Source organism: Primulina eburnea, chromosome 15, assembly GCF_022965805.1.
Source record: "Primulina eburnea isolate SZY01 chromosome 15, ASM2296580v1, whole genome shotgun sequence".
In the NCBI taxonomy this organism is placed as follows: Eukaryota; Viridiplantae; Streptophyta; class Magnoliopsida; order Lamiales; family Gesneriaceae; genus Primulina; species Primulina eburnea.
The window spans coordinates 32,273,955-32,286,508 of record NC_133115.1 but is presented as its reverse complement, the minus strand read 5'-3'; the positions used below and the strand labels follow the sequence as shown (position 1 = coordinate 32,286,508).

Genomic DNA, 12,554 nt, shown 5'->3' with positions numbered 1-12,554 from the left:
TGGTTGTTAACGTGTGTAGTTTCAATCAACACTCTTATTTAAAATAACTAAAATTGTAAAATAATTTAAAAAGTAACTTGAAAACTAAAGTTATTAATGTTAAAAGAAAAATTGCTTATCAAGAAAAAATATTATATTGAAATTTTAATATAGAGGTAAAGGAAAATTTAAATTGAGGAGAAATTAGAGACAAAAAATGAAACTCATTTTTCAAATTTCAGTGGAAGACTGAACATATCCCTATTTGAGTAAGGTCCATGTGTTTCGTATGGCATTCTTTAAAAATCATACAATAATTTTGGGGAGATTTTATGGAGAGAAAAACAATCAAATGTGCAACTTTTTGTACAATTTGTTCGCGAGAACGAGTAGGTCTCTTGTGAGACAGGTCAACTCTACTGATATTTACAATAAAAAGTAATATTCTTCGCATAAAAAATAATATTTTTTCATGGATGACCCGAATAAGATATCTGTCTCACTAAATACGATCTTTGAGACCGTCTCACACAAGTTTTTATACAAATACATTGAAAGTATTTCTCCCAGTGTAGGATAAAATATTTTTATAATTTGCCTGAAAAGGTAAATACGATTTTGCTTTCGATTTTTATTTTTATTTTTATTTTTTTGACAAAAAAATAAAAAAGTAAAGATAAAGAAGATTTTGCTTTCTTGCTCGTTATATTGGTTTGCTTTTGACCGTGAAAGCACAGGGAAAACGTACTTCTGATCCTTTTCGAGGGCTAAGCTCTACTAAAGAGTTTGGTTGCCAATTCAATAATAGAGTTCGATGAAAGTGAGGTTTAATTTTAAAAAAAATGTGAAATTTCCAAAAATGTATATTATATTTATTTTTACAAAATATAAAACCTACCCCGTTATTAAATATTATCTTACATCTATCGTTGCATGTGCATATGTTTGAATAAATTTTGTTGTTTTATTTAATTTGGTTAATAGTTTATGTGTGTTTTTTAATTTACTTTTTAATTAAATTTATATTATATTTTTTCATAATTTTGTATTTGGTATTTTAAGGGCCATGTGTTTCCCATATATAATTCCATTTACATTTCAATTGAGTGATTAATATTTCTAAATTTCTAAAAATATTTCACATATATAATTGTAAAGAAAGAAATCAATTACTCTTTAGTTTATTATAAAAAATAAAAAATAAAAAACCCAAACGCAACACTGAACAATAAAAGATCATTACCGATTGGGAAAATATTTATTTTTGGATGAAAACAAAAAAACCTAGTCCATTGATGTTAGATTTGATGAAGTAAGTTGAGCACTTGATCAATGGTTAGGAATTTGGTTCCTCCCACCAACACTTCCTCGAATGAACTGGTCATACAGACTTGTCCAGTGTGATTTACCTCACTAGTGTTGTTTGCAAGCTATTGCATTAAAACAGAGGTGAACATAAAAGGATAACGGTTGTGGATTCCCACATCATAAAAAAATAATAACATTAATGAAAAGCACAAAAACTCATTCTGTTTCATTGGTTGACTTTGTGATATGGATATTTGACATTACCAATGAAAATATAATTTTTTATATGGAAAATATTTTTTTCTTGCAAAAATATCGTTTTTTTGTTATTTACGCAATGTATGGCGATTTAACTAAAAATATTACTTTTTATGTGAAAATTATATTATGTAATATATATTGATTTGAGTTAGAGATATTATATTTTAAATAAAACGTCAATTTAGTTATGTTTGTTTTGAAGCATGACATTTTTTTTATCATTTATCTTTCGTTGAATCAATATAGTCTTGAAACTATATTGTGATGATCAATTTTAGTCTTTTCATCCAAAACTATGTAATTAATTAGTGATATCATCGTTAAATTTTTATAATTAGAGATTAAAAATATCTTGTGACATATAAATGTATTTATCAATATAATTATAAAAATTTAATAATGAAATTCGTTATTTATTTTACGTAATATGTTTTGTAAAAAAATTATAATTTTCAGTTAATAATATTTATTAAATATAAGTAATAAATATTAAAAACACATCATATATAAATTACATATATATAAATATATGAAATAAATAAATGGATAATGTGAGTTACTAGCGATGCTTATTAAAAATAGTTGATATATTTGAACTGAGTGTGAAGTCTTAAAAAAGGTTATGAGTTAACATTTTTTTGTAATGAATTAACATTTTTTGTTTTTATATGACCAAAAAATTGGTTGATGCGACACGTCTTGCAAGAAAGAATGATGATTACTTTTGTCTTATTTGGCCACGGAAAAATAATATTATATATTTTCCATAAAAAATTACGATTTTTGGGGAAAAAAATTAATAAATAATTTAACTTCAATCATTTCATTTTTTTAAGGTGGCGGGCAAGTGAACCTCTTCCCACGTGTAGGGACCCTTTTTTTTAAAAAAAATTTTTTAGCAATGATCATACAGATCATCATCACTCGGTAAAAAAACATTTAAATGTATATATATATATATTTATTACATATTTATAGACTTTTTATTCAGATTGATATTTATTAATTAAATATTGATATTTTAATATATTCAAATTGATATTTAGTCATTTTTCTGATGTGTCGCTGACATGTGTAATGTCATATCAATATTTTCAATAAAAAATATTAAAATTACAAATAATCAAAAAATACCGCATTAAAACCAAAATTCGATGATACCGGATAATAAAATCACGAAAAAGCAAATGTACCAACCAAAAATGCAATTTTTTGCATTTTACAATTAAAAAAGACAAAAACTTGTGTGAAACGGTCTCACATGTTGTGTTTTATGAGACAGATCTCTTATCTGAGTCATCAATGAAAAATATTATTTTTTATACTAAGAGTATTACTTTTTATTGTGAATATAAGTAGGATTGACACGTCTCACAGATAAAGATTCGTGAGATCGTCTACAAGAAACCTAATATTAAAAAAATATTGTTATTTATCTCTCACACACACGTGTGGGTGTGATTTGGAATAAATAGCTAAAAATAATATTGAAGGACTCCAAATATGGGCCAAGTGTGCACTTAATGGGCCAACAAGGTGTTTACAAAAACATTTCTCAAAAGTAGCCCAAAAAGTTTCACACAGCCGCCATGGCATCAGATGAAACAAACCGGAGCCCCGAGATCAGGAAAGACGCAGTACACAACCGATGGGTGATCTTCTCGCCGGCCAGATCACGCCGGCCGTCGGATTTCAAGTCCAAATCTGATCCCAACAGCTCTAAGAACCAATCCGAATGCCCTTTCTGCGCGGGTCACGAACACGAGTGCGCGCCGGAGATATTCCGGGTCCCTCACGAATCCACATCCGAATGGAGAATCCGGGTCATCCAGAACCTGTATCCAGCTCTCAGCCGGCGGCTGGACTTCACGGACGGAGAGAGAGACGGCGGTTTGGCGTCGCTGCCCGGGTTCGGTTTTCACGACGTGGTGATTGAGTCGCCTGCTCACCGGGTTCATCTGGAGGACAATCCCCCGGCTAGAATCGCTGATGTCTTACTCGCCTACATCCAGAGGATCGAACAGATTCGGGAATTTGATTCCATTAAATATGTTCAGGTTCCATTCCAACAAATTATTACTTCTTAAATGACTGTTATGAAGTGATTTTGAAATGTGAATAAAGATAACATTTTATCAATTGAATCCGAACAATAAATGAATTTGAAATAATGGATTTTTAAATCTTTGACTTCAAATGACTCGATCTAAAAGTACTTCAGTGGATTATTCCATTCTAAATAGGCATAGATATGTTAAATCCGTATTTATTCAGGTGTTTTTCCCTGTTTTTCTCCATCAAACAATATATTGTTTAACTTCTAAATGGAATTGTGTGATGATTTACAACAATGCTCAGTTTAGATAACAAGATCGATTCACCGTGGCTTACCTGTGATTGTATTTGAATGGGATGCTGACTCTAATGTGAGTGGGGAGTAGAAATAGTATACATGGAGAACTTGAATATTTTTACTTAATGGTCGATTGCATACTCAGGATTCATTATCTAGCTCAATTAAGTGTAGCTGAATTCACCCTTGAGAGCACACTATTCAGGCTTAAAAACGATAGAATCGTCTCTATATGATTTACATATCATTTAATCAATATATGTTATGTAGGTTTTTAAAAATCACGGTGCCTCAGCCGGGGCGTCCATGAGTCATCCACATAGTCAGATTATGGCGCTTCCAGTTATTCCTCCCACAGTCTCTGCTAGGATCAATAGCATGAAGGAATTTTTTGTGCAAACCGGAAAATGTGGTCTTTGTCAAGTTAAGACGGATGATCTACTAATTGACGAGTCGAACCATTTCATTTCGGTTGCCCCATTTGCTGCAACATTTCCTTTTGAGATATGGGTTGTTCCGTGTGATCACTCTTCTCATTTTCATGAGCTTGATCACGAGAAGGTAATTAGTTCTTCTTTTTTTCTTATAGTTATCTTGTTTTGCTGCCTTAAGCCTTAAGTTTGGATTATAGATAAAAACAGGGTACTTTTTCTTTCTTTACCACATTTTCGTGATGTATTGTTTTTTATTTGGATGGTAAGCTCTTGTTTTGGACTTGTGATGAGAGACTCCCTCGTAAATGCAAAAGAAGAAAAAAAGAAACGAGAAAAAGAAGGGAAATTAATATGATACAAGGTTATCAATCATAACTCCAGGCGTCCGAAGTGCCTATTCCCCATGTCAACAATCAAATATAGCCTAACTAGCATTAGGACTGAGAATAGAATGACGAAAATGAGTATTATCACTTTAAACACAATTGGTCACAAGCCGTTGAGTTATCATACTTTGGTTGGCCTTTGTCATTATTTCATTATAATGTGTATTGACAGTAATGTTTTTAACCTATGTTTTGGCATTTTTATTTATTTTCTTGAAAATCGCAGGTACTCGATCTTGCTGGGCTCTTAAAGCTCATCCTCGTTAAGATGTCTTTGCAACTGAAAGACCCGCCCTATAATTTGATGATACACACTGCACCACTTCAAGTCGACTCCTCGGAGTTACCATTCACTCATTGGTTTATACAAATAGTTCCCCAGCTGACATTAACCGGCGGATTTGAATTAGGAACGGGATGTTACATAAACCCTGTTTTCCCAGAGGATGCTGCTAAAGTTTTGAGGGAAGTGAATGTTCCAAATCAATGATTGATGTATTCTCAAATCTCAAGAGAATAATGATACTACCTATTGTCTATTGGTACATTCGTGGTTGTAGCAAGGAAATTTAATTCAAATATATAAAGTGGTTTCCGACCATTGGCATGCGTTTTTGGGTCACATAACACACATAATGCATGGGTATATGCATTTTAGAGTAGTGAAATTTAAAAACAAAATCGTGATCCGATAAATGAAGTACGAAGTGTGTACAAAATAAATTATGTATTTTTAAGATAATGTTTTTTTTTGTTGTTGGATGAGCTTTAAGAATTTATGATAACATCAACCTAAACAATTAAGCGATAAAGCTGGGTTTTAATAATTTACAGTTTGGGTAAGATTTTGCTATAATTCTCAAAACTCGAGGACAAGAACTTGTGTAGAACGGTCTCATTGGTTGTATTTTGTGAAACAAATATCTCATTTGGGTCATCATAAGAAATATTATTTTTTATGCTAAGAGTATTAGTTTTTATTGAATATCGATAGGATTGATCCGTCTTACAGATAAAGATTCGTGAGACTGTCTCATAAGAGACCTACTCAAACTCGAGACCACGTCTTAAACGCGAAATAAAAGTTATTGGCAATAATTTTGATTTTGCTTAATGGGCTTGTGGTAGGGGAATTTGTAGCGCGAAATGGATTCTTCTGTTACGGGCTTCGGAGCAGACACACTTGGCGGGAATTATTCCCGCCAAAATTCATTATTAGGATGCCCTAGTCACATTCTCATGCACGAATCCGTGATTGCCGAGCGATCAGTGAAGTTTCATTCATGGCTGACAATTCCCCGCCGCACGATAACGATAATCGGCCGCGCGATAATGGGGATCGGCCATCGAGTCCCGATTCTCCTACATCAACGGGTTTCAACACTGATCAATTGCCGCTCAACTCCAGCCAGAACTATTCCGATGATGACGACGATGAGGCCTCTGTTGACCCGCCAATCATCGGGGACGCGCTCGAGGACAACGTAAACGATGATGAAGAAGAAGAGCAAGGAGAGGATCTTTTCAACGACGATTTCATGGAGTCAGTCTCAGTTTACTCTATTTTTTTCTGAAGAAAAAGCCTATCTTTTACTATGAATTATGAACGAATCATGGATGATTTATTGTCTTATGACGTGATGGTTGTAGTGATTACCGGAGGATGGATCAGCAGGATCAGTACGAGTCGCAAGGGATTGGACGATTCCATGGAGGATGAGAGGGATTTAAACCAGATTATTGCCGACCGCAGAGCCGCTGAGATTGAACTTGATGCCAGAGAAGTTCACGTATTTAACAGCAGGATTCCCGAACTTCTTCGCGAACAAGGTGCACTGCTGAATTATACACTTCTTGATCAATTTCCCCCCTTTCCACGATTTTTCCGCATTGTGTTATTTTTAATTTATCTTCTGGAACTTATCCATTTCCTTTTTAGCAGTGAATCCTATTACTTGATATTATTGAGAATGCATTTTTTCTTCCTGTACTCCTGGTTCTTTCATCTGGCTTTGGTGGTTGGCAACTTGCTAAGACGTCCAACTTAATCATTAATTTTAAATGTCACATCCTCGACCAGACGAATACAAGGTTACCTCTTGAAAGAGTAGTCTTTGGCCTTGTTTCTGATAGGGTTGGCTTCTACATAGCAAGGAGCAGAAAAAATTCTCATACGAAAACATGCTATTGATATATATCATGCTGTCATGTATTTGAGCACACTATTAACTTTTTTTTTTCTTTTGAGAATACCATAATGTGAACTTAGAACAGCTCAATACTGTTTTTTTCCTACCTTAGACACCGATGATGATGGGTACAGACCATCGAAAAGAACGAGATCTGAAAGGCCTCCTCCGTCCACACCGGGAAGCACAGATGATGCTGATGGAATGGCTAGTTCTCCAGGTAGATCCCAGAGAGGAAACTCGAGGGAAGATGTCCACATGACTGATCAGACAGATGATGAACCCTATGATGTATGGAGTTCTATCAAGTTTTAAATTGGCCAACTCTGCACACTGCCTATCAATTAAATTAAATTCATAAAATGTACAAACAAGTAAGTTTATTGGTGGGCTATTGTTTTAGGATGAAGAAAATTACGAGGGCGAATTTGAGATGTACAGGGTTCAAGGAACTCTCAGGGAATGGGTTACCAGAGATGAAGTAAGGCACTTCATTGCCAAAAAAATCAAAGATTTCTTGCTCACATATGTGAACCCTAAGAATGAGCAGAGAGATTTTGAGTATTTAAGGCAAATAAATGAAATGGTAGCTGGTAAGACATCTACTCCAGCATGAATGCAGAGTTGATAGTTTTCCTTTTCTCCTGTATAACATTCAATAGATAACTGCTGAATGCTTGTTTATGTCAATGAGTTGCACATGATATGAACCTGCCTGCATTCGAACTTTTTGATTTTCATCTGCAGTTAACAAGTGTAGCCTTGAGATTGATTACAAACAATTCATCTATATACACCCAAACATTGCCATCTGGCTGGCAGATGCTCCACAGTCTGTCCTTGAAGTCATGGAAGAAGTTGCCAACAAGGTTGTATTTGACTTGCATCCAAATTATAGGAAAATTCATCAAAAAATCTACGTGCGCATCACGAACCTACCGGTGTATGATCAGATACGCAACATCAGGTATTATCGGGTCTGTCAATGGTTTTTCTAAGGAATGTTTGTTTAATGTGCTATTTACTTTTCATTTGTTCTTCACAGGCAGATACATTTGAACACTATGATTCGCATTGGTGGGGTTGTGACCCGACGCACAGGGGTCTTTCCTCAGTTGCAGCAAGTTAAATATGACTGTAACAAATGTGGAACAGTTTTGGGGCCATTTTTTCAGAATTCATATTCCGAGGTGAAGGTTGGTTCTTGTCCAGAGTGTCAATCAAAGGGACCATTCACTGTTAACATTGAACAGGTTTATGTTCTCTTTCTACTATTTTCATTTAAGCCCAAGTTATAAGTGACAACTGTTCTAATTTGAACTCCTTTCTATGCTGCAGACAATATATAGGAATTACCAGAAACTCACTCTCCAAGAAAGCCCTGGAATTGTTCCTGCAGGTCGACTTCCGAGATACAAGGAAGTAATACTGTTGAATGATCTCATCGATTGTGCCCGACCTGGAGAAGAGATTGTAATACATCACATTTTGAACCTTTATTTTTCACTGTAGCTCAACTCTTTGCTAAATCTTTCATTTGGGTGACATATTTTATTTTCATAATCCAGGAGGTGACTGGCATATACACCAACAATTTTGACTTGTCTTTGAATACAAAGAATGGATTTCCTGTCTTTGCCACTGTTGTTGAAGCAAATTATGTCACCAAGAAACACGATCTCTTTTCAGCTTACAAGCTTACCGAAGAGGACAAAGAAGAAATTGAGAAGCTGGCCAAAGATCCCAGAATTGGAGAACGAGTAGGTTCACCAGTCTTGACTGAATACCTTCTCTATCACTGATTCCTTTAATGTCGATGTATTTTCCTACTAAACTTTGTTTACTTTTTAATGTTTTAGATTGTTAAGTCCATAGCCCCATCAATCTATGGTCATGAGGACATAAAGACTGCAATAGCTCTTGCTATGTTTGGTGGCCAAGAGAAAAATGTTGAAGGGAAACACAGATTACGAGGGGATATAAATGTACTCCTGTTGGGTGATCCAGGCACTGCCAAGTCCCAGTTCCTCAAGTAAGAACATTTTGATCATTTGTTTCTGTGTGAATTATAGGCTAATATCAGCTGAACAAATCATTAGGTACGTCGAGAAAACTGGACAAAGGGCTGTTTATACAACTGGTAAAGGAGCTTCTGCTGTAGGTCTCACTGCAGCAGTTCACAAGGATCCAGTCACACGAGAGTGGACCCTTGAAGGAGGGGCTCTTGTTTTGGCCGATAGAGGCATATGTCTTATTGATGAATTTGATAAAATGAATGATCAAGACAGGTGAGAAATTGTTTGAAGATGCATGTGCTCTTGGCTTCATTACATCGTCATTCCTGTAAAAGTTACTTATTATTCAGGGTAAGCATTCATGAAGCAATGGAGCAGCAGAGTATTAGCATATCAAAAGCCGGGATAGTCACATCTCTCCAGGCACGCTGTTCGGTCATTGCTGCAGCAAATCCTGTTGGAGGAAGGTATAAAATATAGAGGTTCCATTTAATGTGACGGGTTAACTAATGATATATGAAGCATCAGCTTTCAGTGCCTATTTTTGGCCTGGATAGATTGACAATTTGTGTAAGAGTTATCAGGCCTATGGGTTCTATTACACAAGTTACTTAAACTTGCTCGTTTGATAAGAAAACAGCTTAAGATTACTTAGGCCTCGTCGAGGGTGAGCATGAATGAAATTTTAATTTAATCATCTTTGTTTCTCTTCGCCTGCTTGGCTCTCTTTCTTTGTAATATGGTCCCAAATGAATCTTAGATTCCAACAAGAAAAAACAGAAAGGCTGTCTATATGATTCCAAATGCATAGTTGCATATTTATTATTTCTCTTCTCCATATCTCTGTACTTTTCAGTGACATTACTATTTCAATGCTTTTTAAAACAAAAGACAAATCAAAATAGTTTTGTAGTATTTTCTTTTTCTTTTTAACATTTTCAATAATGTTGACTGCCTGAAATGAGCTTTTAGCTCTCCCGTAACTGTTCTTTATATTTATTCTGGTAAACGTCCTCTTGCAGATACGATTCATCAAAGACATTTGCTCAAAATGTGGAGTTTACTGATCCAATTGTTTCCCGCTTTGACATACTCTGTGTCATAAAGGTCTATTTCAGTTTAGTTTACTGTTTTGTTTACTTGTTGCTTAAAACATTTCATAATCTTTTATTTAATACTTACTCACCAGGGAAATATTTTAAGCATGTAGGATGTTGTAGACCCAGTAACTGATGAGATGCTGGCACAATTCGTGGTTGATAGTCACTGCAAGTCACAGCCTAAAGGTGCCAACTTGGGTGACAGATCCACAACCAATTCTCAGGATGATGTTCAAGCTTCCGTCGGAAAAACTGAGTGCGAGGTCCTCGTCACTTAACTCTTGCACCTGTCAAATACTAAAGTCAATCGGATCACATATGTTCTGATTTACACTTGTGATATATCTATGCAGATAATACCCCAGGAGTTGCTAAAGAAATACATCACGTATGCTAAACTGAATGTGTTCCCAAGGTTGCATCATGCTGACTTAGACAAGCTTACTCAAGTTTATGCTGAATTACGAAGAGAATCATCTGTAAGATTTCACTTGTGCAAAGTTTTTTTCCCTGAACAAGTGTGAACTGATCAATGATAAAATTATCTTATTTTGTTGTATATTGTTTCTAGCATGGGCAAGGAGTTCCTATTGCGGTGAGACACATAGAATCAATGATACGAATGTCTGAAGCTCATGCGAGAATACACCTCAGACAGCATGTCATTCAAGAAGATGTGGACATGGCTATCCGTGTCCTGCTTGAATCGTTCATCTCAACCCAAAAGTTTGGTGTGCAGAAGGCTTTGGAGAAGGTATGTATGGATTGGCCATTGTCATTGTGTGAAAAACTTTTGTTCAAAAGTGTTAATTTTTTGGAGCCAAAGCTTCTCAATCTGAAAGATTATATTAAAATGATTTTAAACTTCTGCAGAGCTTCCGAGGATACATGGTATTCAAAAGGGATTTCAATGGTGTTGTTCTGCACCTTCTACGAGAACTTGTGAAGGATGCCCTGCAATTCGAAGAAATCATGTCTGGTTCTGCTGCAAATTTTTCATATATCGATGTGAAAGTAGCAGAACTGCAAAGCAAGGTAATTTAAACTCGCAAGTTGGACTAAAATTTTGCACAAGTTCCTTGAATTCTTGTTTTTATCGTTTAAGATTAAGAGGGCTGATCAAGTAAAGGTAGACTAACTCACAAACTTCCACTCAGGCACTCGACCGTGGAATCACAGATCTGAATGCTTTCTTCAGCAGCCCGGAATTCTCTGGTGCCAACTTTGAGTTGGACGAGGCAAAGGGCGTAATAAGGCATCATCTTGCACACTGATAGCCCTCGCCTCACTCGTCAACTTTTATCATGACCTCCGAAGGGCAGGGCACACGGGGAAACTCCACAGTATGTATACTTGTGGTTTTATATTGTAGCGTTGAAAAATACGGTGCTTTGTGAATTGATTATTGATGTTTTTATCTTTGACATAAATTTCCTTTGAATATGTAGTATGACCTTTTAAGTAAAACCAGCATAATGCACGCTCGTTGCACGTAATTTCAATTATATTATAAAAATTAAAAAAATATGATTTTCTAAAAAATAATTGAATCATTTTGTTATTTATCTGAGCTTAATTTCTTATCATATTAGACGGTTTATAAGAATTTATATAACTTACTTTCAAAATTGTTTCCCAGATTAAAATTTAAGTAGATGATTTTATGTTACATAATAAATTGTAATGTACATAATATACAAAATGAACTGAATTTTTTTTTAAAAAAAATTATATATTCAAACAACGAATAAATCGACGACTCATTTGAAGGCGGGCCAACGGTCTGACCGGTTTGGGCAGCGGGTCAAGGCATGTTTTTTTTTACTTTCTAAAATTTTTATCTTATAATAATTTTTGTATTGTCGATAAATGATGTCAACTCGGATTTGCAATAGATCTGTCTTGTGTGAAACGGTTTTTGGCACACTAAATAGGTCTTGGGGCAAGCCTTAGCTCCATTTTTCAGACATGTGCAGCTATGAGGCGAGTAATGGATTCTATAAGATCTGATCATGATCAAACTCGCTCAGTATATAATGCATATAAATACTCCTAGGATTTTTAACTTTTCCTTTCTTCAAGTCGTCAACGGCTAAGCGCCTAAGCCGTTTTTCTCATTTTCATTTTTGAACTATATAATTAACTTCTTAAATTCCTAAAAATTTCTTCTTGCTTTTAATTTCACTGGTGTCTCCCACACCGCCTGTCCTCTAACCATCACATACGAAACGGTTTAGGTTCAAGTTTCTATCTTTCATATTTTCGCCACTGAGAAGATATCTCCTTATTATTGCATCTCCACAAATTGTCATACACAAACACTCATAAATCTTGTAAATTATCATTGAAATCATGTGCTTGCAGAAATGTTGGCTTAGTTGGGTTTCCAAATCTGATCTTGTAAAGTAACGCTAAAAAAATTCGAGGTCTCGCAGGTTTCACAAGTCCAACCCGTCCCGTTTCGGATTCAAGGTGGAGCGAGTCCAAAGCGTATTTAAAAGGAGTAGGGCGGGTAATGAGTACATAGTT

The 12,554-nt window shown here is 35.1% G+C and overlaps 2 protein-coding genes across 2 annotated transcripts; both read left to right on the top strand.

The window, feature by feature from the left end:
• Positions 1-3,085: 3,085 nt before the first annotated feature.
• On the top strand, positions 3,086-5,342 carry LOC140815003 (ADP-glucose phosphorylase). Its single transcript, XM_073174097.1, has 3 exons — positions 3,086-3,605; positions 4,172-4,462; positions 4,948-5,342. The coding sequence occupies exons 1-3, from the start codon at positions 3,138-3,140 to the stop codon at positions 5,209-5,211; spliced, it is 1,023 nt and encodes a 340-aa protein (XP_073030198.1). The 5' UTR covers positions 3,086-3,137; the 3' UTR covers positions 5,212-5,342.
• A 563-nt stretch (positions 5,343-5,905) lies between these two features.
• LOC140813503 (DNA replication licensing factor MCM2-like) lies at positions 5,906-11,410 on the top strand. Its single transcript, XM_073172004.1, is given in 18 exon segments — positions 5,906-6,264; positions 6,372-6,420; positions 6,422-6,551; positions 7,023-7,201; positions 7,314-7,503; positions 7,658-7,877; positions 7,956-8,163; positions 8,249-8,383; positions 8,479-8,670; positions 8,770-8,942; positions 9,010-9,198; positions 9,276-9,392; positions 9,948-10,032; positions 10,136-10,288; positions 10,379-10,504; positions 10,597-10,779; positions 10,899-11,060; positions 11,183-11,410. Coding segments are annotated over 18 exon segments (2,868 nt in total). The 5' UTR covers positions 5,906-6,004; the 3' UTR covers positions 11,300-11,410.
• Positions 11,411-12,554: the final 1,144 nt, after the last annotated feature.